Source organism: Rhinatrema bivittatum, chromosome 2, assembly GCF_901001135.1.
Source record: "Rhinatrema bivittatum chromosome 2, aRhiBiv1.1, whole genome shotgun sequence".
NCBI classification, from domain to species: domain Eukaryota; kingdom Metazoa; phylum Chordata; class Amphibia; order Gymnophiona; family Rhinatrematidae; genus Rhinatrema; species Rhinatrema bivittatum.
The window spans coordinates 568,353,090-568,379,309 of NC_042616.1; the positions used below are offsets into that span (position 1 = coordinate 568,353,090).

At 44.5% G+C, this 26,220-nt stretch overlaps 2 protein-coding genes across 6 annotated transcripts in view; one reads left to right on the forward strand and one right to left on the reverse strand.

Moving 5' to 3' along the window:
* RNMT (RNA guanine-7 methyltransferase) overlaps positions 1-12,805 on the reverse strand; it is a 99,391-nt gene extending 86,586 nt beyond the window's left edge. Inside the window, exon 1 of the mRNA XM_029590924.1 lies at positions 12,708-12,805. The gene's annotated coding sequence lies outside the window, so the exon portion shown is untranslated. The remainder of the gene's footprint in view (positions 1-12,707) is intronic.
* Positions 12,806-12,834: 29 nt separating this feature from the next.
* FAM210A (family with sequence similarity 210 member A) overlaps positions 12,835-26,220 on the forward strand; it is a 41,034-nt gene continuing 27,648 nt past the window's right edge. Inside the window, exon 1 of one of the 5 annotated variants that reach the window (XM_029590928.1) lies at positions 12,835-12,959. Coding sequence is in view for 1 of the 5 variants with exons in the window: in XM_029590925.1 (XP_029446785.1) it covers positions 13,236-13,263 (28 nt within the window). In the remaining 4 variants the exon portion in view is untranslated. Of the gene's footprint in view, positions 12,960-13,096; positions 13,264-13,378; positions 13,899-26,220 lie in introns of those variants that run through there. The other 4 variants (XM_029590925.1, XM_029590927.1, XM_029590926.1 and 1 more) reach the window with 4 other exon arrangements.

A 26,220-nucleotide genomic window follows, 5' to 3' on the forward strand; every position in this document is an offset into this window, starting at 1 on the left:
CAATTACCCCACTATTGACTGGGTGAATGTTACATCAGGACATTCTAGAGAGGTAAAAAGTTCCTAGATGAAATAAATTACTGCTGCATGCAGCAACTGGTAAAAGAACCAACAAGAGTGGAAACTATTTTAGACCTAGTCCTTAGTGGAACACAGGATTTGGTGCAAGAGGTAACAGTGTTGGAGCCACTTGGCAATAGTGATCACAACATTATCAAATTTTACTTAACTGGAGGGAGTGCACTAAAGAAATTTACTGCGACAGCATTTAACTTTCAATAAGAACATAAGAAATTGCCATGCTGGGTCAGACCAAGGGTCCATCAAGCCCAGCATCCTGTTTCCAACAGAGGTTAGACCAGGCCACAAGAACCTAGCAAGTACCCAAACACTGAGAAGATCCCAAAAGATTGAAATGAGCAATTACAAAAGGTTAAGAGTTTTACTCAGGCATGGACATTGTTTAAAAATACCACCTTGGAAGCCCAGACCAGATGTATTCCATACATTAGAAAAGGTAGAAGGAAGGCTAAACGACTACAGACATGGTTAAAAGGCAAGAAAAGCTATAATATGTAAAAGAACATCTTTCAAGAAATGGAAGAGGGATCCAGATGAAGAAAACAAGAAACAGCATAAGCACTGGAAAGTGCCTGATAATGAAGGCAAAGAGAGAATTTAAAAAGAAGCTTGCTGTGGAAGCAAAAACTCATAAACAACCTTTTCAGGTACATTAGAGGTTTAAAAAAAAAACAAAAAAAAAACCCTGTGAGAGAGTCAGTTGGACCATTTGATGATCAAGGAGTAAAAAGGGCACTTAAAGATGACAGATAATTACAGATAAACCCACACACAAAGCAGGGCATTCACTCGATCTGACATATCAACCATAGCTTCCTCGAACACATTAACACCAATTATAGTTAAATTCCATGGTCAGATCATTTCCTAATTCAATCTAATATTGAATGCCTTAAACCAAAAGAAATACAAAAAAAGTAAATATTAGAGTTTAAGTATCATCCACCTATTAACACTGAAATAATAAAAAATAAATTAGAAGAAACATTAATAAACTTTGACCACAAAGACTGCGAAACCGCAACAATGGCATGGCTAACGAACACAAATAAAATAGCAGATGCGTTAAACCCAACTAAACTGATACAAATCAATAAGCCTAAACAAGTAAACCCGTGGTATAATGAGAAGCTAAAGGAAATCAAACGAAATCTAAGAAAAAAAGAAAAAGATTGGAAAATAATATACTTTATCCCTCGCAACATGGTTTCAGGAAACATTATAGTACCGAGACATTGCTAATTTCTCTAACTGATAACGTACTACGAGGATTTGATAGTGGAAAATACTACATTATGATGCTATTAGATTTGTCCGCAGCATTCGACACAGTTAATCATACCATACTACTCAAAAGACTAGAAGAGATAGGACTACAAAACAAAACAATTGAATGGTTCAGGTCTTACCTAAATAATAGATTTTTTTCAAGTATAGATAAAAAAATACAATTTCAGACAAAATTAAACTAAAAACAGGTGTGCCCCAGGGATCAGCCTTCTCAGCGACACTAACATCTACATGCTACCCCTATGCCACCTCCTGGCAGGACCAGATATCATACATTATATATACGCAGATGACATTCAACTAATCTTGCCAGTAGATGAAACAATTAAAAAAAAACTTTAAATCTAGCAATGATGTACCTAGATATAATTAAACTACTAAACCAGATGGAATTAGTGATTAACATAGAAAAAAAGAATTTATACATCTTGAATGAAAAAACATTGAGTTGATTCAAAACCCCAAACTTAAAAATGATCAGAAAGTAGAGCTAGCCAAGAAAGCTCAAAACCTAGGAGTAATAATTGACATGAACTCAGCCTTAGGCAAAACATATCGCTAAAAGTTAAAGAAGGCTACAAACTTATGATCCTCTGGAGGCTAAAACCCTTGCTAACACAAACACACTTTAGAACAGTCCTACAGGCACTCATATTCGCTAGCACAGATTACTGTAACACTCTTTTTCTGGGATTACCATATTCGACAATTAGACCACTACAAATCACACTTGCCGAATTACACTGGCTAACAATAGAACAAAGAGTTCAATATAAAACACTCTGCACGATTCACAAACTAATCAATGAAGAAAAAGCAGACTGGTTAAACACAGCACTACGCTTACATATCCCCCAGAGAAATCTCAGATCAGCCAATAAAGCACTTTTAACCATCCCTTCAGTCAAGACAGCTAGATTGACCCGAGTAAGAGAAAGAGTACTATCTTTAGCCGGTCGAGTGGAACACAATGCCACTCGAAACAAGATTACAGAGAGATTTAAAACTCTTCAAAAAAAAGTTTTAAAACTTGGCTTTTCAAAAAGCATTTTACAGTGAGAACGGAGAATAAGAAATATAAACGAACAAGCAAATGAACTTCAACACACAGCACAAAGACACCAGATGCATTTTTGCATATTTTATTATTTTCTCCAACTTAACTACTAAGAATATAGATAATCAGTATAAAGTACAATAATTGTATGGCTACCCACGTTACCATATAAATGGACAAGATCCATGTCACCTATCATTTAATTTTATTAGTAAAACATGTAACCAAAATGTTATTGGCACTGTTAGAGATTTTTACCCAATCATGAATGTATGTGCCTCCCTGTAAACCGTGATGGTGCATGACTAAACAACGGCATAGAAAAGTTTTTAAATAAATAAATAATTCTTTACTTCAGTATTCACTGACAGGCCAATACAGTACAGTGCGCTCCGACGGAGCGCACTGTACTGTATTGGCCTGTCAGGCTAACAGTGCGCTCCGACGGAGCGCACTGTTAGCCTGCTATTGGACGCGCGTTTTCCCTTAACCTTTATTCAGTAAGGGGAGGAAAACGCACATCCAACCCGCGGCACCTAATAGCGCCCTCAACATGCAAATGCATGTTGATGGCCCTATTAGGTATGCGCGTGGGATACAGAAAGTAAAATGTGCAGCCAAGCCGCACATTTTACTTTCAGAAATTAGCGCCGACCCAAAGATCGGCGCTAATTTCTTCCGGCACCGGGAAAGGTACACAGAAAAGCAGTAAAAACTGCTTTTCTGTGCACCCTCCGACTTAATATCATGGCGATATTAAGTCGGAGGTCCCAAAGAGTAAAAAAAAAAAAAAAAAAAAAATTTGAATTCGGCCCGCAGCTGTCTGGCCGAAAACCGGACGCTCAATTTTGCCGGCGTCCGGTTTCCGAGCCCGTAGCTGTCAGCGGGCTCGAGAACCGACGCCGGCAAAATTGAGCGTCGGCTGTCAAACCCGCTGACAGTCGCCGCTCCTGTCAAAAAGGAGGCGCTAGGGACGCGATAGTGTCCCTAGCGCCTCCTTTTCCCCGTTTCTACTCGCTGCCTAATTTGCATAGTGAATCGCGCACACCAGGAGAGCGGGCGTTCGTCCGCTCTCCCGCAGACTTTACTGTATCGGCCCGATTACTCTTTGCTTTGGCCGTTAACACCCCCTGACACCAATATAAGCTGACAATTAGAATCAAATCACTATTTCTGGAGCCTTTGCTTTTATTTTTCTTCTCTCCTTATCCCTCACTTTCCTACGGTTGTTTATTGATACCTGTTTTATTGTTTTTGCTTGACTTTTATTATGTATTTTATTTGTAAACCGTTTTGCCCAACGTTTTAGTTGTAAAAGCGGTATATACATAAACCCTTTTAAATAAATAAATAGACTGTAGCGGGAGGAACCCAAAATCACAATCTTGCAAGTGTTTAAAGATTGAGAAACAAACAGACTCCCAGAGTTCAATATATGCAAGGTGGATGCATTGAAAAGTACTTTAAAGCATCCAACCGAGCATTAAGGATACTTAGAAAAAAGGCCAATCCAGGACCACCAAGATGACCCAGCCCCGTGGTGGGAAATGCTCCTAAGGAGTCTTCCAATCATTGGCCATGGCAGAAAGACGTATAATAATGGAGAAATTACTTACCTGATAATTTCGTTTTCCTTAGTGTAGACAGATGGACTCAGGACCAATGGGTATAGTGTACTCCTGAGAGCAGTTGGAGACAGATCGGATTTCAATCTGTCAGCCCTAGTACATATACCCCTGGCAGGACGCCATGCTCCTCAGAATTTTCTTCGAAAAGCAATTGTGGATATATGTGTGACTGAATAACTTTATTAACTTGGTTAACTTTGATTAACTTGCATAACTTGGTTAACTTGATTAACTTGAACTGGTTGATGTGGTTATAGCTGGAGACCACCAGTGCACTCAACCGAGAAACGCCGACACCCGGTAGGTATGGGTGTCCTAATTAGGGGGAAGCTTGGCTTACCGTGTTTGTCTTGCTCTCAGGGATTGCCCCCGAGGTTTCCATGATTGTCGGCAGCCGTAGGCGGGATGCTGAGTCCACCTGTCTACACTAAGGAAAACGAAATTATCAGGTAAGTAATTTCTCCATTTCCTAGTGTGTAGCAGATGGACTCAGGACCAATGGGATATACGAACCAGGTGGGAGGCTGCCCGTGGCCCACTTAGTACTGCCCTTGTGAATGCTGTGTCCTCCCAAGCCTGAACATCCAGGCAATAGAACCTAGAGAAGGTGTGGATGGAGGACCATGTCGCCACCTGACAGATCTCGGCGGGTGACATCCACTTGGTTTCCGCCCAGGACACTGCCTGGGCTCTAGTGGAATGAGCCTTGATTTGTAGAGGTGGAGGCTTGCCTGCTTCTATGTAGGCCGCCTTGATTACTTCTTTGATCCAGCGGGCTATGGTTGCCCACGAGGCCGCTTCCCCTTTTTTCTTCCCGCTGTGAAGGACTAATAGGTGGTCCATCTTTCGTACGGATTCCGTCCTTTCCAGGTATCGGACTAGGAGTCTGCCGACGTTAAGGCAGCGAAGGCAGCGAGATTCTTCAGAGTCCTTATGCTCGTCTGGCGATGGCAGCAAGATGGTTTGGTTTAGATAGAAGTGAGAAACCACTTTTGGGAGGAAAGAGGGGACCATGTGTAGCTGTATGGATCCTGGTGTGAACCTGAGGAACGGTTCTCGACAGGACAGTGCTTGAAGCTAGGAGATGCGACGGGCCGAACGGACTGCCACTAGAAATGCAGTCTTCAATGTTAGTAGACGGAGGGACAGACCGCGGATGGGTCTGAATGAGGTTCCCGCTAGGAAGTCTAGGACTAGATTGAGATTCCATAGAGGCACCTGCCACTTTAGGGGTGGTCGGATCTGTTTGACCCCTTTCAGGAAGCGGGAGACGTCCAGGTGAAAGGCTAGGCTGCCGCCTTCCATCTTGGCTCTGTAACATGCCAACGTGGCCACCTGCACCTTGATGGAGTTGAGGGACAATCCCTTCTGTAAGCCGTTCTACAGGAATTCCAGAATCATGGAAATTTTGACTGTCCATGGGAGGATGTCACGGTCTTCACACCAGCCTTCGAAAATTCTCCATATTCTTATGTATGTTAGACATGTGGAAAACATGCGTGCTCAGAGCAAGTTGTCAATCACTGCCCCCGAGTATCCGCTCCTCTTCAGGAGAGTCCTCTCAATGGCCAGACCGTAAACGAAAATCGAGTTGGGTCTTCGTGGAGGATCGGGCCTTGTTGGAGCAGATCCCTGTGCGGAGGTAGAGGGAGAGGGCTCCCTGTCAGTAGTCTTCGCATCTCTGCGTACCACAGCATTCTTGGCCAGTCTGGAGCCACTAGAAGTACTGGTCCCCTGTGGTGTTCTATCTTGCGGATGATCCCGCCCAGTAGCAGCCACAGAGGGAAGGCATATAGCAGGATTTCCTGTGGCCAGGCCTGGATGAGGGCATCGATCCCTTGGGACTGTGGTTCCCGTCTGCGACTGCAGAAGTTGGGAACTTGTGTGTTGGACCGGGTTGCCAGGAGGTCCATGGCTGGTGTTACCCAGCGGTTTACTATCAACTGGAAGGCTGAGGCAGACAACCTCCATTCCCCTGGGTCTAGACTTTCTCTACTGAGGCAGTCCGTTGTGATATTGTCTTTTCCCGCAACGTGGGCGGCTGAGATCTCCCGTAGGTTTGATTCCACCCACGACATTAAGGGGTCTATGTCCAGGGACACCTGTTGGCTCCTGGTTCCTCCCTGGCGGTTGACTTAGGCCACTGTTGTGGCGTTGTCTGACATGACTCTGACCAATTCACCCCGGAGACTGTGACTGAACCGTAGGCAGGCTAGTCTGACTGCCTGTGCTTCCAGTCGGTTGATGTTCCATCCCGATTCTTCCTTGTCCCATTGCCCCTAGGTGGTCAGTTCCTGGCAGTGGGCTCCCCACCCCCGTAGACTCACATCTATGGTAAGAAGGATCCAGGTTGGCAGGGATAGCCTTACTCCCTTGCTCAGACAGTCTTCTTATAGCCACCATTGTAGCTGGGCTCGAACTTCCTCCAAGAGCTGAAGGCAGACGGAGTAGTTCTGGGACATCGGATTCCATCGTGACAGTAGGGAACGCTGTAGGGACCGCATATGAGCTCTTGCCCATGGGATCACTTCCAGTGTGGATGACATGAGACCGAGGACTTGGAGGTAGTCCCACACCTTGGGGCGAAAACTGCTTAACAGGTTTCGCAATTGGTTCATCAGTTTTGTTCTCCTTGTAGGAGTTAGGATGACCTTGTCTTGTCTGGTGTTGAACCGGACTCCCAGGTATTCCAGAGATTGGGAGGGCTGCAGACAGCTCTTGTTTGTGTTGATCACCCACCCAAGGGTCTCCAATAGAGTTTTGACTCTGGTGGTCGCTTGATGACTTTCCTCTGGGGATTTTGCCCTGATCAGCCAATCGTCCAGATATGGGTGTACGAGGATTCCTTCTTTCCTCAGCGTCGCCGCCACTACTACCATGATTTTGGTGAATGTTCGGGGCGCTGTGGCTAGTCGGAAGGGTAGTGCCCGGAACTGGTAGTGGTGGTCCAGAATCGCGAAGCACAGAAAATGCTGATGCTCGTGGTGGACTGGGATGTGCAGGTAGGCTTCTGACAGATCCAGGGATGTGAGGAATTCTCCTGGCTGTATCGCCCTTATGACCGAGAGTAGGCTTTCCATGCGGAAGCGAGGGACCCTCAGGTGATGGTTGACGGACTTGAGGTCCAGGATGGGTCGGAACATACCATCTTTCTTGGGAACGATAAAATAGATGGAATAGTGCCCAGTATTTTGTTGTTGCGTGGGCACCGGCGTTATGGCCTTTAAGGCAAGCAATTTGGTCAGAGATATGTGCATGCAATGGGCTTCCTAGAACTAGGCATGCTGCAGAATTTTGAATGGACTACAATGCTTGCAACAAGGACTAGGGTAGACCAAGAAGCAAGGAACTACAATAATCTAATGAGGAAAAGATTAATGATTAAACTACCGTACGGAATTCTTCAGTACACAGAAATGGTTTCAGTGATCTCAGAAGATTAATCTTAAAAGTAACAAACATTGCACTAAAGACTGAAAATGAGGAAGGAGGGAAAGAAGAATCTCCCACCACCCCCAAGTTCATAACTTGACATACAATGGGAATAGTAACCCCCTCAAAAGACCAATAAGCTAGAATGGGCAGAACAGAATTTGTCAGCAACCAGTACAGGCTCTAACTTTTATGGTCTGGAGCACTGATAAGTACAGGACTGCTTCTAAGGCCAAGTCATAAGCAAAAACCATAGCACTGTCTGCATTTTCAAGCAGGCTCATCAAATAACTACATGGAGCGGCAGTTGCTACCCTTAAGAAAAACATAGGGTAATCTGTATAACATGGCAGATACTATCAGAAGAAGCTTGCTGGGCAGACTGGATGGACCATTTGGTCCTTTTCTGATATCATTACTATGTTATATTTCTATGTTACTTCATCTTTCCACAGCTCATAATGAAGGAAAAGAGAATCTTTAGGTCGATTTCCTCATCAGAAACATTTAGATCCCAGGGAGTAGGAACTGAACCAGGATGCCTTCCAGCTAAAAGTAGATCAGTGGGATTTCCCATTTATGGCCCTCATGGTGACCTAAAGAAACACCAAATCTGATTGTTCTTCAGCTACAAGAAAGAAACAAACGAGAGTGGGAGAGATGCATTTATCCTGCCAAGCTCCTGTGTGTCTTCTCGCCCTGGCCACTTATAGGCAGGACTCTGAAGAAAAAAAGATAATCCTTCCACGGTGATCTTGATAGCCGTAGACTGGCTAAGGAAGCCATGTTACATGGACCTAATAAGACTGCTGACTGGGGCACTGCTCCAACTGCCCAGTGGTCATGGGTTGCTGTTGCAGAGTCCATTACCAAAGAAGGACCCAGCTCAATTCTGTCTTACAGCCTAGCCCTTGAAGCTACTCCTCGTAGAAGAGAGATATTCGCCCTCCAATCTGGGGGGGGGTTTGGCATCATTGAGGGGACTTGGACGAGGCACCCGGGGACGTCCCCTCCCGAGACGTTCTGTGGCCGCGAAAGGAACGGGGCCACGACTGGGATCTGGATGAGGGTGTCCGGGGCACTGGCTGTCTAGAGCCGTGATAGCGACGTTGTGTGCGGGGCAGATTTCTGAAGGAATTAAAAGATCTGGTGGTACGCTGATGGTCCTCGGGCAGGCGATGGACTACGTTTTCCCCCAAAGAATTGATGATCTGGTCGAGGTCGTCCCCGAAGAGAAACTTGCCCTTGAACGGAAGAGATCCCAGGCTGGATTTGGAGGAGGAATCTGCCGACCAGTTGAGTGGCCAGAGAAGGCGCCTTGCCGAAACCACGGAGACCATGGACCTCACCAGGACGCGGAGCAGGTCATACAGAGCATCCGCTCCGTAGATGGTGACAGCCTCTAGGTGGTCCGCCTGAGTTGCTTCCTCCGGCGTGAGTTCCTGAGAAGTGAGGAGTTGCTGAACCCAACGAAGTCCTATCCTCTGTGCTAGGGAACTACAAATGGCAGCGTGGACTCCCAGAGCCGAGACCTCAAAGACCCTCTCTTGAGGTAGACTTCCAGCTTTCTATCTTGAAGATCACTCAGGGCTGTGCCGCCCATGCCCGGTATTGTCGTCATTTTGGTCACCGCCGACACCGCTGAGCCCACCTTTGGAACCTTGAGTAGCTCCAGGAAATCCTCAGGGAGGGGGTAGAGCTTTTCCATTGCCCGCCCGACCTTGAGTGAGGCCTCGGGAGCATCCCATTCCCTGGCCAATAGCTGGAGAAAGGTGGAATGGGTGGGAAAAGCCAGGGACAATGGACGCAGCCTGGCCAGGATCGGATCCCCCTTTTTACTAGTTGAGGCGACGACGGGGCCGGCGGAGGTTCGGGGTCCAGCTCCTGCGGGATGTGAGGAATGAGATCATCAAGCTCTTCTCTGTGAAAGATGCGGAGGACCCTCGGGTCATCTCCTTCCAGTTGCGCCGCCAGAAGCGGGTCATCCCCCTGGGGTGATGGCAGATCTCCCCCCATATCCGGGAGCGAGCCAGCCCCTCCCGCCGGGGGGGGGGGGGGGGGAGGCAAAGTGTACCCTGGGGGCCCCCCCACTAAATCCAGTGCCTCCGATAGCTGGGGGACCTTAGCTAGTAGCTGTCCTATCGCGGGAGACATGGGATGTTCCATATGCTGCAGGTAGGCATTGTGCATGAGCACAATAAAATCCAGTGAAAACACTGGGGGGCCCGGAGGGGGGGGGCAGAGGAGGCACCCCCCCTGGATCCCTGGGGGACCAGTGCAGGAATCGGCATCAAAATCGGTGGCGGCAAGTCGGGGAAACCCTCTCCTTCATCTCCCAATAGCTGCTGCACGCTGTCCTCTGCTTCTAAAATGGCCACTGCTCCCGCTGAAAGTGGAGGTGGGACCGGCCCCTGTTGCCTAAGGCGCGCAGAAGCGCGAAAGGGAATTTGTCTGGCGGAACGGAGGTGCCCTCCCCACTGTGGAGGCACAGGATGCAAAGACCTTCGCGGGACAAGCGGAGCCCCGGTTCGCCGCATGCTGAGCAGCGGGACGGCCGCGGGATGCTCGGGGCGAACGGGGGAGAGAGGGAGGTGAGATCCGCTGGGGGCCAGCCAAAATCAGCACTGCGGGGAGCGGGAAACGCCTCCGCTACCATCCTGTCCCTGGAACTAGGCAGCAGAAGAATCTGCCTCTCTGCTGCGGCGGCCGCAGGGGGGGGCGGGAGGCTGGCGCCACCAGCATCCACCACCCTGTGAGTCCTGAAGCTAAAACCTGAAACCAAAAACGGGAGAAAATTGACAAGAAAAACCCAAACAAACCACTTACCCCACAGGGGGAGAAGGGAGAGGCGAGCAAGCAGTGCTTCTTGCGAGCCACAGAAATACTCTTACCAGGATTAAACTTTCCTGTCACTAACTTAAAAAAAAAAAAAAAAGATCTTTCTTGTAACAACTTGATCCAACCTCAAGAAAGCAAACTGAGAAATTCTTAAGACAGAGGAAATATCCTCCAAACAGGGGAAGCACCAGGTTCCCCTACTCCTATCTGCTGGAGTCAGAAAGATACTGAGGATTTATGGAGGGTTTACTGGTTATTATGGCAGCACCCTCCGAAGCTTTGTCTGACTCCATCTGCTGGACAGGGGACCTAACCCACCGTCTGGACTGATCCTGGTACGTACAGGGAATTCTTCTTTGTTTGGAATTTTTTTTCTTTGGTTTGCTACGGAAAAATACTGAAGAGCAGAGCTTTCTGCACGGGTATATGTACTGGTGCTGACATCAGATTGAAATCTGACTCCGTCTCCAACTGCTATCAGGAGCACACTATACCCATTGGTCCTGAATCCATCTGCTACACGCTAGGAAATATGATATTGCTGCTACTCAAAACTATGTAGACACTGTAATGTGAAGCTAAAAATAACTAATTTGTTAACCTTTATTTTGCTAGCAGTATAAAAATAACTGCAGCGGTAATACTCAGGAGTTAAGGATGAAGTCTCAGTGCATAAAAGGGTACATTTCAGCAATGCAGAAAATGGCACTCCAACCTTTGGACTTTCTATTCTTTGGCTTCACCCTCGCTAGCTGCATCGATTTTTGCTCCAGTTTCTTTTGCTGATTTGCCACTCTTGAATATTGTTGATGGCATCAGATTCTGCAAACACTTTTAGTTTTACAGAACAGGACTTCTACAATCTTCTCACAGCGACTCCCCTTTTCGCCACATCTGACCGGGCCTTTAATTCAGCTTCCTGGTCTGATCTCACACAACGCCTTCAACAAGAAGTTCAAGCTGATTTCCATGCCACCACTTTGAGTAGTGCAAAGTGGAATGAATTCCTCGTGGACCCCGGATTCAAAAAGAACCCAAGTTATACACTCAGAATCCTGAGTTGATAACATGCTGGAATCAAATCTTAAACAAATGCTCATCTGACTTAAAGATTCTCATCAAGAATACTCAAACTTCTATTCCTCCATTACAAGAAGCTGCCATTCACCTTGGTTCTTTGAAACTTCACCTTCCAACATCTTCCAACACTGTCTTTTGAGGCTCAGTTACTTGAACTCCAACAGAACACTAATAAATGTAAAGCTGATTTAAAATCCCTTAAGTTTAAAAATGTCCAGCATGACATACTGGACTACACTAAGGGCTTCGTTTACTCATGGATGACACCATCTCATGCCGGGCAGAAAAAGGTTACTTTCAACTCGTCTTCAGATGACTCTTCCAGAGACAATATTCCAGCACAACCTCAGCTCATTTCTCTCTAGGGATCCTCTGGCTCCTCTGTTTTTTTAGAAGCACGTCCGACACTCAGACCTAATTGAATTAATCTATCGCGAGGTCATTTGGGGAAACTTCAACAATCCACCGCATCCTCCCCGCAACATATAAGTCTGTAATAGTTTGTTTCTCTTTCCTGAATCTTCAACTGGTTGCCTTAAACCCATGACCACTTTTTCTCTCCCTTTATTTAAACCTTTGTATGCTTTAATGTTTGCTGACTACGCCAAACTGATGAACCTCACAAGTTTTTTTAATATTATGTTTTCCCATTATTGTGATACCTTATTATTAACTTGTCATCAAGCCCAATATCCTGTTTTTAACAGTGGCAAATCCAGGTTACAAGTACCCGGATTCCATGCTTCCCCACGTCTATCTGGTTAATAGTTTATGTACTGCTCCTCCCGGAGCTCGTCAAACCTATTTTAAACCCAGCTATGCTAACTGCCTTCACCGCATCCTCTGTCAATCTATTCCAGGGCATAATTGTGCATTGAATGACGCATTTTTTCAGATTTGTTTTAAATGTTTTACTTAGTAACTTCACGTCTGCAAAGAAGTTAGGCTGCTAATAAAAATTTGGCAGATAGTAAAATCATTTTCATGAATTAGCAGCTCTGATCATCTCCCCCATCCCCCGCTACAACGTATCAGCCTCCATCGCAAACCCCCCCCCAACTGCCGGGTAACGACTACACCACAGCGCACGATGCGATCATCCCTCCACCCGAACTACAGGCCAACGGTTCCCCGACATCACGTCCTTCCCGCCATCTTCGGGAACAGACCGAGAGCTGCCTCTGCCGCAGAAGCTGCAGAGAGGAGAGAGCGCGCGCAGGCTCGTCCGTTCCACCCGCCCCCGACAATGCATTATCAACACGGCAGCCCTCCCCCTCATCAAACCACACAAACTAACAAACCTGCACAGAGAGCAGTCTTTCCACCATGTTGTTTAAGGAAATGACATACAAACGTACTCTTCGTAAAATCGTTCATTTCCGGTCAGCTGAGGTGGCACATGCGCACAGGCCGAGTGGCTGCTGGGGGGGGGGGGGGCGAGCAATTTTTTTTTTACGCATGCGTAGCCTGAGATTTGCGTCGGTAAATTTGAAAACAGTACTTGGAGTTCTAGGCTGAGAATGGATGTACTTTTTTCCCTTTGCTGCACACAGGTAAATATAATACAGAGGGGCGACCTAATAGATCTCCGAGTGTGCGTACTCGCTGCTTAGCCTGCGGGACTACAATTCCCAGCATGCCCGGGGGCAGCGCGGTGGAGCCGTGTTGGGCTTGCGCAGAGGGGGGGGGGGGGGTGCGGTCGGTTTCGCTTGGTGGGGCGTCGGTGGATGGGAGAGTGTGGAAGGTGATCCCGCCACCTCTACCGGTGGCTACAAATAGACGGTGGTGACTTCCTGTCCACTGTACATGCGGGGCCGTGTGGCGAGGTGATGGGCAGTGCCGGGTTGGTGAGAGCAGGTGCTGTAACGGGGAGGCTGCGTCCCTGAGCTATCACATACCGTCCCGTATGGAGAGACATGGGGGAGGGGAGGCGGAGCAGGGGTGCCCTTCATAGATGAGGGGCAGGGGGATGTTACTTCCGTCTGTGCTGTGGAAGTTACAGCGTCCAGAGCACCGAGGGTTTCGGCCAGTCCGTTCACGAACTTAACGTGGACCGCGACTAAAGACCTCGAGGCCCAGCTAATCCGCCCGTATACTGCTGTGATCTGTGGTTGTACTTTCACTTCCCTTAACGAAGCTACGATGTGCCATTCGCAGGCTTTCCTGACTGGTTTTGCCTCCATGGGTTGTCTATTCTACTCATCCGCCGTCCTTTCTATGAAGAAATTGTTTCTGGTGTTACTCTTGACTCTCCTTTGAGCCTCCTATTATGACGTCTTGTTCTAGTATAGGAAGTGGTCACTGTACTCCAAAGGTCAAGTTTTAGGGATCAAGCAAGTAGTTGCAGTGTCCGCGCCTCTTGCTTAAAGGTGACGCAAGGTGATCTGTTGATCTATCATTTTATTATGACTGTTCAGTTCTTACATACTATAAGAAAACTCATCATGAGGATAATTGTGGAAGGACTTGTTTTCCAAATTATTACAGATTAGGTAACTTGGCCAATAGTATTTTCCTGGCATGATTTTCGTTTTGCAGTTCTGCTTTGGTATGGTTTGAATCTCGGTTGCATCTATTTTACACAGCTCCTGCTGGGCTACAGTAGCTGCATGATGATGACAGTAGTGTAAAGAGGAATCTTTTATCATATGTTTCACAGTTTTGCTATTTACTTTCTCTGCAAACAGGCAAACATCTGTTCCTATTATCTGAAGCACTTAATCTCAGTTACTGCACCCCCACTAATTGGTGCCTTTTTTCTTTTAATGTGCCGACATTCATATTAGACTTTTGTGGTACAGTGATATCACTTGCAATACATTATGGGACCTTGAGGTACTTTGAAACTAAGGAGTCAGACCTCTTCCCTCCTCCCCCATCCACTATTCATTACTCTTTGAATTGTAAGATTTTTAATTCAAATAAGGCACCAAAATGTTTTTAAAATACCTGAGAAGCAATAAAATTGAGTTCTCTTAAGCAACATGTTAATGGTACAGAACAATTTGGGTTGCCACAGTTGTGTAGCACATTAATTGTCAATGCAACTTTTTCACACAACTACATTTTTTTGAAAGCATACATTTTAAGATTAAATTAATAGAACAGTGTGAATGCCATGCTAGTACACTTGGATATGTAGAAATAAATGTCTACAAACAAATTTCATTTGGACTACTTAATGCTTTTGTGACTTACTTTTGAGAGCTATGCTCCCTTCATCAAGTCTATAACTAAGAGGTTTCTATAAATTGCATGTGCTTGCAGGATTGAAACATCTCTTGCATGAAAGTGATTTTCGCACAGTTGTGCAAGCCTATATCTTTCATCTAGTTGATCATTGCAATAATTCTTACTTATCTTCCTGAGGTAGCTTTGCAGCCTCTTCAGCTTCTGTTGAATGCAACATTTGGAATCAAATGCAATCAACGTATCATTCCTACCCTTATGGGTTTTGCCCTGGCTTACTATGCAACAGCGGATTGCTTACAAAGTAGAAATGACTGTGTTGAAATTGATAAATTCAAGCTCTTATCCATGGGCTAGTGCCCTTAAACTATATCAACCCTCCCGCCAGTTAAGATTAGCATGGCATGCTTTATGTTCCTTCAGTGAGAGTTGCTCACCATGCAGCTCTAAGAGAATCGGCCTTTCCTGTAGCAGCCCCTGGTTTTTTTTGTTTTTTGGTTTTTTTTGTTTTTTTTAATTCTCTTCCAGTGGAAGTAAGGCTAAGCAATTGCATTAAGGTGTTGAGATCATCTTTGAAAACATTCCTATTCAAGCAGGCATATTACTAGGTTCGCAGGTACTGCTGTTTGTTTAGTATTTTTTTGATATGATGCATAGAAAGTAGTTTACTAATGAGCGCTGCATTATTGAGAAGCAGATAAAACCTGAGTGAATTCAGTCCATTAATGAACTCTACATTGTTGAGAAACTGTTAAAACCACAGTGAATTAGCTGTTATGTTTGTTACATTTGTATTATATGTTATTGTAAATTTGTATGTATGTGCTCTTGGATACTGAGTATACAACCCAAGAAAGAGATCTAGGTGTCATAGTGGATAACACATTGAAATCGTCAGTTCAGTGTGCTGCGACAGTCAAAAAAGCAAACAGAATGTTGGGAATTATTAGAAAAGGAATGATGAATAAAACGGAAAATGTCATAATTCCTCTGTATCGCTCCATGGTGAGACCGCACCTTGAATACTGTGTACAATTCTGGTCGCCGCATCTCAAAAAAGATATAATTGCGATGGAGAAGGTACAGAGAAGGGCTACCAAAATGATAAGGGGAATGGAACAACTCCCCTATGAGGAAAGACTAAAGAGGTTAGGACTTTCAGCTTGGAGAAGAGACGACTGAGGGGGGATATGATAGAGGTGTTTAAAATCATGAGAGGTCTAGAACGGGTAGATGTGAATCGGTTATTTACTCTTTCGGATAGTAGAAAGACTAGGGGACACTCCATGAAGTTAGCATGGGGCACATTTAAAACTAATCGGAGAAAGTTCTTTTTTACTCAACGCACAATTAAACTCTGGAATTTGTTGCCAGAGAATGTGGTTAGTGCAGTTAGTATAGCTGTGTTTAAAAAAGGATTGGATAAGTTCTTGGAGGAGAAGTCCATTACCTGCTATTAAGTTCACTTAGAGAATAGCCACTGCCATTAGCAATGGTTACATGGAATAGACTTAGTTTTTGGGTACTTGCCAGGTTCTTATGGCCTGGATTGGCCACTGTTGGAAACAGGATGCTGGGCTTGATGGACCCTTGGTCTGACCCAGTATGGCATTTTCTTATGTTCTTATGTTCTTATATTTTATTCTGTATATCCCTTAGGCCATAAGTGTTACCGGTAAGAGAGAAATACATTTTAATAAATGGGGAAAAAATGAAATGAAGGAAAAAAGCCCTAAAAGCTAGGCCACAAAAAGCTTAAGTGGAATTTGGGAGAGCCAGGCCTAGAACGTTTTGAAAATTAAAGAATAATTGAATATCTCAGAAAGATGTTCAGTGCAATGTGTTTTCAATATAGAATGATAGAATTTAAAAAATGTATCTAGGATTCACTTGCCAGAGCCAAACTACACTCTCCATGTACTCCTACAGCCATCTTCCAAAATGATTTGATTGTTTTTGGTGGGAGGTTGGGGAAAGAGAATGAGAGCAACTGGAATACATAGTGAAGGAATTTCTTCCCTAGCAGCTGCTCCCCACCACATTGCATGCATCCCTCTCTTTTGTCTTTTCCTCTCCCATCCCACCCAGGTGAAGTTCCTCTTTTTCTTCCAGTCCCCTCACCTGCCTGCTGCAGCTTTGTTCTGCCAAGGCATCAACTGGGGGCCAAAGATGTGGCTTGATTAAGACCAAGAAGACAATATTTATATTCTGCTTCAAAGCTGATTATATTCAGATACTCCCCAGAGAGCTTACAATCTAAGGGGCCAATGCAATAAGACTCAGGTTGAAAAATGGGCTGTTTTCCTAACACACATGCAGCCACATCCCCTGAGTGCCCAATGCAGTATTTAAATGAGGAGCTGCATAAAAAAGGACACACTAGGGGAGAATTGTGTAACCCCCAGTGGTTAAATGCATCGGGCACCAAAGTTGCAACAGGTATTCAGTATGAGTGTGTGTGTTTATCCCACTTCTTCTGGCCGATTTTGCTGAGGCTGCTGAAGACGCTGATAACCAAGTTCCCCTTGCTATGGCTGTCTAAATCACTGGTTCTCAACCTTTTTCCCATCGTGACTCACCTGACAGACCACATTCACATGTGTGACACACTGCTCATTACAATTTATGGCAGAAATAAAAAATAAAGGTCCAGTATTTTTATTAAGAATGACTCAAGGAAAAGATACATATTCTGTCTGAACAGAAATTGCATAAACGGTAAACATCCCACACCAAAACAGCACCAATTTCCAGCACTTAACAGTAACCACCTTACCTAAGAAAAGGCAACACTGAAAATATTACACCAGGCCTTAAGACACCAATACATCTCCTATTAGGAAAACGGACCAAGTCAGGCTGCTATAGAGTCCTACACAGAAACTACACGCCAGCAGAAAACCTCACCTGAATCACGTGCTGTCCCTCACCTAACATAGAATAAAGAGACCAAAACGCATAACTAGAAGCATGCAGAAAAAACTGAATTGGAAACTGCAACAAGCCAGGATCTCTGCATGCAGTGCAACAAAGGAAAAAAAGAAACATCACCAGTCTTTATAAAACAAATCAAGAAATATAAAATCAATAGCAGTAAAACCATACTAACAAAAAACAGATTATTTCAAAACAGTAGATGAATGGAATATCCAATAATTAAAAACTCATATCAAAAATTTCTAGATACCAATAAAATATTTCAAAATAGCAGACACAAAGACCCAGTAATGAAAAATAGTGCAAACAATTTTTTGCTCTGCATACCTGGGAACATTTGATATCCAGGTGCCCTGAGATTGTTTTGAATTAGCAGGAGGAGGGATGGTTTGCTGCTCTAGCTCGCTCTCAATCACTCACATATACACATACTTTTTCTCTCACTTTTATATAGGCTCTTAATTACACATTTACACACATGCTGTCTATCTTTTCAGGCTTTCAATCACACACATACATGCTGTCTTTTTCTCACACACAATCTCATTCACACGCTTACAAACATGCTCTCTCTTTCTCTCATTTACACACAGGCTCTCAATCACATACTCGCGTGCTCCCTCACCTAAACCAGATCTCAGTCACACGCATACTCTTTCACATGTGCAAGCTCTCAGTCATTCACATACATGCTATCTCACACACACACAGGATCTCAAACACATATGCTTGCTGCTCATTCACTCTCTCCCCCTTCCCCGAACTAGCAGCAGCAGCCTCCTCCACTTCTAACCCTAAAGGTAGCAGCAACCTAATTCATTTTCAGCCCTCGCGGAGCAGAGAGTCCCATTGGCCGTGGGGGGTTGACTACCTTCTTCGTTTTTCTCCGAGCCGCACTGCTCATTCCTCAGGCTGCGCCTCTCTTCTTTTCTTCGGTTCGAAGCTGCCCACACTAGCATGGTCTCTTCTTCTTTCCGCGCACACACCCGGTGATCACGACTTCCTCTTCCAGGTTGCGGGAAGAAGAGAGCATGCCGGTGCTGCTGACTCCAGCTCTCCTGCATTCCGCCCGGGCTTTCAGCGTTTTAAGCCCGGGTGGAGGACCTATCTTGCTCGGGTAGGGGGAGCAGCTGGGTCATTAGGGGACCGAGAAGTGTGGTGACACAACGGTTGAGAACCACTGGTCTAAATCGTGTGTCTCTAGAAGAATTTTTTGGGGTTTTTTTTTGTTTTGTTTTTGTTAAATCAATCCAATGCACACTTATTTTTCCTAGCAGTAAACTTAAGGGTCACGATATTATTTATTTATTTATTTATTATTTTTATATACCGACATTTGATCTGAGATATCACATCGGTTTACATTCAGGTACTGTAGGTATTTCCCTATCCCCAGAGGGCTTACAATCTAAGTTTGTACCTGAGGCAATGGAGGGTAAAGTGACTTGCCCAAGGTCACAAGGAGTGACAGCAGGACTCGAACCCTGGTCTTCTGGTTTGTAGCCCACTGCTCTAATCACTAGGCTATTCCTCCTCCCCCCTATTAAGTAGGAGGAACCAAAAAGAACTGTATATATGTTATTTTTTTAAATTTCTCATGAGCCTTTGACTTGCGAATTGACTTCACTCCAGCCCCAGAGGTGGAGTAAAGTTTGCTGTGTTACAAAATGTACAATTTTCTTCATCAGAGGGTAATAGCCTCATCTACATGGAGCAGCAGTGGGATTTGAACTGTGGTTTCCATGGTTCAGAGCACGATGCTGTAACCATTAGGCTATTCCTCCACTCCACAACACCTGTCTTGCTTAAAAAAAAAAAAAAATAATCCAGTTACAGCAGGCATGTGCGAAGTGTATTTTTAAAACCATGTAGCATGGCATTCTAACACCAGAAAAATTTGTGCAAGAATCCAGCATAGTTATTTTTTATGGTTTGCATTCAAGCACTAAGAAAGCCATTCAAACATATGGGTTCTCAATCCTAGAATAGGAGTTTTGGGTGTCTTTTTAAATCCTAAATTTCCTAGCGTGTAGCAGATGGACTCGGGACCAATGGGTATAGTGTACTCCTGATAGCAGTTGGAGACTGATCAGATTTCAATCTGACGTCAGCCCTGGTACATATACCCCTGCAGGAAGTGCAGCTCTTCAGTATTTTCTGTCTCCTTAGCAGTTAGGGACTCTATGCATGCTAGCATAGCGTTAGAGTAAATTTTACCGAAGAAATCTACATCAGCAGAGAGAGTCTAGATCCAGGAGAATGGAAACTGTCAATCACAGTATTCCAATTGATAGTAAACCGTTGGGGGAACACCAACCATGGACCTCCTGGCAAGCCGGTCCAACGCCCAGGTACCCAGTTTTTTCAGCCACAGGCAGGAACCCCAGTCCCAGGGAATCGATGCCCTGGTACAGACCTGGCCACAGGAGACTTATACCCCTTCCCGCCGTGGCCCCTATTGGGCGCAATCATCTGCAAGATAGAACACCACATGGAGCCAGTACTTCTAGTGGCCCCGGACTGGCCAAGAAGACCATGGTACGCAGACATGCGAAGACTGCTGGCAGGGAACCCCCTGCCGCTACCCTCCACACAGAGACCTGCTCCAACAGGGACCGATCCTCCACGAAGATCCAGCTCGATTCTCTTCTCTTACGGTCTGGCCATTGAGAGGACTCGCCTAAGGAGGAGAGGATACTCGGGGGCAGTAATTGACACACTACTCGAGCACGCAAGTTCTCCACATCCCTAACATACATAAGGATTTTGAGAGTATTCGAATCCTGGTGTGAGGACCACGACATCATACCACACTCAGTCAAAATTCTTGCGATTTTGGAATTCCTACAGAACAGACTACAGAAGGGATTGTCCCTCAACTCCATCAAGGTACAGGTGGTGGCCTTGTCATGCTACGGAACCCAGAGTGAGAGCGGCAGCCTAGCCTCTCACCTGGATGTCTCCCGCTTCCTGAAAGGAGTCAAGCACATCCGACCACTCCTAAAGTGGCCGGTGCCTCTTTGGAACTTCAACCTGGTCTTAGATTTCCTAGCAGGAACCTCCTTCAGACTTCTCCGTGGCCTGTCTCTCCGACTATTAACATTGAAGACAGCCTTCTTGCTGGCAGTCTGTTCAGCTCGTCGTATATCTGAGCTACAAGCACTTTCCTGCCAGGAGCCGTTCCTCAGACTCACCCCGGGAACCATCCAGTTACACGCAGTTCCGTCGTTCCTCCCCAAAGTGGTGTCTCACTTCTATCTCAACCAAACCATCTCGCTACCATCACCAGATGAGCATAAGAATTCAGAAGAGGCTTGAAGTCTGACATGTCAACATCTGCAGGTTCCTAGTCCGATATCTGGAAAGGTCTGAATCCGTAAGAAAGACAGACCATCTATTCGTCCTTCATAGCGGGAAGAAGCAGGGGGAAGCAGTCTCGCGAGCAACCATAGCCAGCTGGATCAAAGAAGTCATCAAGGCGGCCTATGTGGAAGCAGGCAAGCCATCGCCTTTACAAGTCAAGGCCCATTCTACTAGAGCCCAGGCAGTGTCTTGGGCGGAAACCAAGATGCTGTCACCCGCTGAGATCTACAGGGCGGCGACATGGTCCTCCATCCACACCTTCTCCAGGTTTTACCGCCTGGATGTTTAGGCTCGGGAGGACACAACATTTGCAAGGGCAGTACTAAGTGGGTCACGGGCAGCCTCCCACCCAGTTTGGGAGTAGCTTTTATACATCCAATTGGTCCTGAGTCCATCTGCTACACGCTAGGAAATGGAGAAATTACTTACCTGATAATTTCGTTTTCCTTAGTGTAGACAGATGGACTCAGTATCCCACCCACGGCTGCCGTTACTCATGTAATTCTCGGGGGACATCCCCAGGAGCGAGTGATTCAAGGGTAAGCCATGCTTTCCTTCATCTGGGACACCCATCCTACCAGGTGTCGACATTTCTCTGTTGAGGGCACTGGCGGTCTCCAGCTATAGCCAATTCAACCAGTTCAAATTAACCAAGTTATTCAATTAGTCACACATATATTATTCAATTAGTCACACATATATCCACAATGCTTTTCGAGGAGAATACTGAAGAGCTGCACTTCCTGCAGGGGTATATGTACTAGGGCTGACGTCAGATTGAAATCTGATCAGTCTCCAACTGCTGTCAGGAGTACACTATACCCATTGGTCCTGAGTCCATCGGTCTACAATAAGGAAAATGAAATTATCAGGTAAGTAATTTCTCCAATGCTGTTTTGCTATCTAGACTTCCATTCCAATTCTTAAAATGATTGTTCTAGACAGATATGTGGGGTTTCTGAATCAAGAGCCCAATTTTACCTTTCACAAAGCATAGGGAAAAGGTATTCAGAAGCCCGCTTTGTGGTTCAGAGGGTTTTGTGTTTATCACTGTACAGAAGTAGAAGAAAAAATGGTGGTTATTGATGGAATACATTATTTAAAATTGAAGGTTTCACCAACAATAGCAATGCTATGCAAATATCTTCTGTATGTAAATACTTTACACTAACAGACCTTGTTTAATGGGCACTTAGCCTGCATCATTGACACCGCATTCAATGGTGCAGTCTGTGTCCCTTGCACAGCATTGCTATTGTTAGTGAAATATTAAGTTTGTTGCTTCAGTGTGTTTCACAGTTTGGTCATGTCATACACAAAGTGAACACACATCAAAAGAAAAGGGTATCACTGGTCAAAATACATACGCATGTAATGAACCACATATGTCAAAGAACTCAGTTTGTAGGACCTATAACTTGATGAGTTTGGCTATCATTCAAACTCAAACTCATTCTTGGGTACAACGGTCTGTTTAATTTATTAATCCAAAACCAATTTTTTAGTTTTTTGTTTATAGAACCAAAAAGTTCATTTTCAATAAAATGCTACATCATTGATATAGCATTTTATTGAAAATGAACTTTTTGGGTTCTATAAAACAAAAAACTAAAATATTGGTTTTGGATTAATAAATTAAATGGACCGTTGTACCCAAGTATGAGTTTGAATGATAGCCAAACTCATCGAGTTATAGGTCCTACAAACTGAGCTCTTTTTGACATATGTGGTTCATTACATGTGTATGAATTTTGACCAGTGATACACTTCTTTTGATGTGTTTTTACAGTGTGAGGGTTCTGGAATACGTTTGGGCTTATTTTGTGTGATACACGAAGTGAAAACACAGTTTTAAAAAATACATGTCCTGTATCTCATGCAGATATAAGCCTTGCAGAGCTGAATGTTGACAAGGTATCAGCAGTACAAGGTGTTCCAGCTTCCAAACTGATTGCCAAGCACAGCGGTGTTTTCCTTTCTTGCCACTACATGAATCATATGTAGTGATACTATTTTTTTATTTATTTTTAGATTTTTATATTCCACTTTTCCTGCATTCTATGTTACAAGACTGAAGGGGATCCCCACGTGGATGTGTGGCTAGTGGCATGCTGGGCATGTTCCATGTGCCAGTCAAAGTTCTAGAAACTTTGACAAATGTTTTCTGTGCCAGGTTCCATCTGATGTCACCCATCTGTGAGGACTAACATCCTACTGTCCTAGGAGAACACCTGTTACAGATAAGCAACTCTGATATCTCTAAAGAGTCACAGCAGATCCTCCTCCCACAGAGCAGCGTCTGTCTCATTGGGAAAAGACCTGAGTGGAAGCTCCTCTAAGACTCCCCATTGACACAAACTAGCGTCATGGGGTCGAGTTTGGGCAGCTGCTCTGTGTCAAAGAAAAAGTGCCACTAGTCGCTGGAGCTGATGGAGCCCACACTGAAAAAAATATAAGCATTCGAAGCACATGACGTGACCATCGTTGGTGCAGTCAGCATACGTGGTGCAAGCTCTGCATAGAGGTGCTTGCAGGATCTGTTGATGCACAGAGCTTCAAAGCACAACACTGCTCTTGCACAGTGCATCAAGGCTTTCCACACTGCCTGGCCATCGACACACATCATATTGGTGCGTTTAATGCACGATATATACATTGTAATGATGGCAAATAAAGACCAAATGGTCCATCCAGTCTGCCCAGCAATTTAATTATGGTAGTAACTGCCGCTTCATGCAGGTTTCACCCATGCAGAAATGTTACACCATCCCTCTTCTTCATTTCTAATCTCAAGCCTTTAGGGATCCGCAGTATTTGTCCTATGCCCTTTTGAATTTTACTGTTCTTGTCTTCACCACCTCTTCTGGGAAGGCATCCCAGGCATCCATCTCTGTGAAGAAATATTTTCTAATAATTGGTTCTGAGATGTCGTCCTTGGAGTTTCAGATCTCTTTGAGAGTTGCTTTCACCCTCTTTAGCTTAATTGAATGAAAAACTGGAGGTAGCTGTGGGATCTTCTATTGCAGGGAAAGGCCTGTCCATCTTTAGCAGAAAGCGCTGAAAGAAAGTTCCACTTGAACCACAAAGTCACATGATCTATCTGTGTGACTGGTTATGTTCAGAGCATTGCTATTATAGGTAAGCAATTTTGCTTTTTCACGGAGGGTGATGGACTGCTGGAATAGACTTTGAGTGGAGGTGGCAGGAGCCAGAACAGGGCAAAATTTAAGCATGGCTGAGCCTTTTATAAAGGGATCTTAGTGGCAGGGCAAGGGAGGGAAAATACCATAGATCAGGGTTTCCCAAACCTGTCCTGCAGCTAGTCGGGTTTTCAAGATATGCAAATTTATCTCCTGCATATTCAATGTGGATATCACAGAGACTTGGTATGTGCAAATGTAGCTCCTGCATATTCATTGTGGATATGCTGAGAACCCAACTGGCTGAGGGGTTCCTGGACAGGTTTGGGAAACACTGCCACAGATCATTGTAAACTCTGATCACACAGTAAGCAGGTGCAAAGGGGCAGACTTCTTGGACCGAGTGATTCTTACCTGCCAACTTCTGTATCTGGTTTAAGGGACAGTTGCTTGTTTCTGGGGGAAGCTTGATTTGTCCAAGTTAATAAAACAGGGGGAAGCTACTCCTTGAAAGGTTCCTTTCTGTCACATTTTAGGCTTTGTACTTGTACTTCTAGCAGTATGGATGAACAAAGGTAGCTTTTAGGGATGTTACTTATTGCCACCAAAATGTAGACCAGAATATGGCACACTGGTTGTAAGATACCAGCAGCTTTTCTGATTCTTTCTATGACAAATTCATTTTATTCTGCTATTACACGTTTACAAATTCTAGCAGAGGTCAAATAGTTTCCAAGGAGACTAGTGGTATGACTAATTGGAAACTCCCTAGACAGCTATGTGTATACTTTGGATCCTGATATGACAAATCTACTCACTTGATCATATTTTCCAGCAGTTTCTGGTGGAAAGTTCTTATTTTGCTCATTTCTTTTTTTTGTTTGGACATTTTGGTTTAACTTTTTATTAAGAAGTTAAACTAGTGTATAACAGCATCAGCAACAATCTCATCTGTAACCGGGATCTTTTTGCTTTGTTTTATCATTTGTTTGATTCTTAGCCCAACAGTGGACTCTGGCTGCATTGGGTTTTCAGCTGTACTTGGCCCTGCATTGCAATAAGCCTTCAATGACAGCTGCAGGGGAATTCCACCCCTCGCCCCAGTTTTCACCTCCTTCCTGTCTAGTCCAGCTATTGCAATGGTGGTTCTCTGAAAGGCATAGACCGTGCTTCCTTCTGAATCCTGGCACAAGTGAGTAGCTGGTGCTGTTGCACAGCAGAATCCCCGGCCATGGGATCTAAAACCAGATTTCAGAATCTAACATGAGTCTCTGGCCTGGCAGTGCGCACACCACCACTAAGGAATAGTGTTTCCAGATGGGTTAATTTTGCACAAAACTTAACAGGAATGAACCTCACTCATAAGCCAAGAGGTGTTGAGTATGATCTCCATCTTGAGGTTCACTGCTCATGCCGTTCTTAATACTTGCATTGTGCCAAAGAGAGCTTCCTTCTGGATTTCATAGGTAACATATCAAGATGCGCTTGGAAATTCTTATCAGGCCAGCGATTACCAATATAATTCTATTTCTGCATTGTTCTGCCACATTTTCTCGGACTCTGATTGCATCATTTGATAATTGAGAAGCTTCTCTCCAATCGGTTCACAGAATACGCATTTGGTACAGTCTCTCCCCCCCCCCCCCCCCCCCAACAGTTCCATATCAGTTGCTGTTTATTCTGAATTCTCGGATCCCGTTCGGGTTGTAAATTCACATTCCTTACACTTTAAGGATAAGTGTCACTGAAAGATTCCCTGTTCAAGTTACTTATGAGTAGCTAGGATTATCTTTAACATGGAGACAGTGACAGTTTCCATTTCCTTTTTTTTTTTTTTTTTTTTTTTTTTTTATTTATAAGAAATTTAATAAAGAGATAATTTCTTTACAATAAGATAAAGAAAATACAATTGTTGTAAAGCAAATTTACAAGTATAATCTTCAGTATAAACAAATATACAGCAATCATATGCCCTATAAAGTGGGGCATAAGGAAAATTATCCATAACAAAAATGTTAACAAGAAAAGGAGAAATATACCTGAATATTCAATATTTCCTAAGACCTTCCCCGCAACTACTCTCTAATCATAGGTCATTAACTCTGGTCTACTAAACCTTTCTCTGCATTTTTATTAAAAATAAGTTTCCAAATGTAAGGAATTGGTAAGCACAAACTTGTTTGAA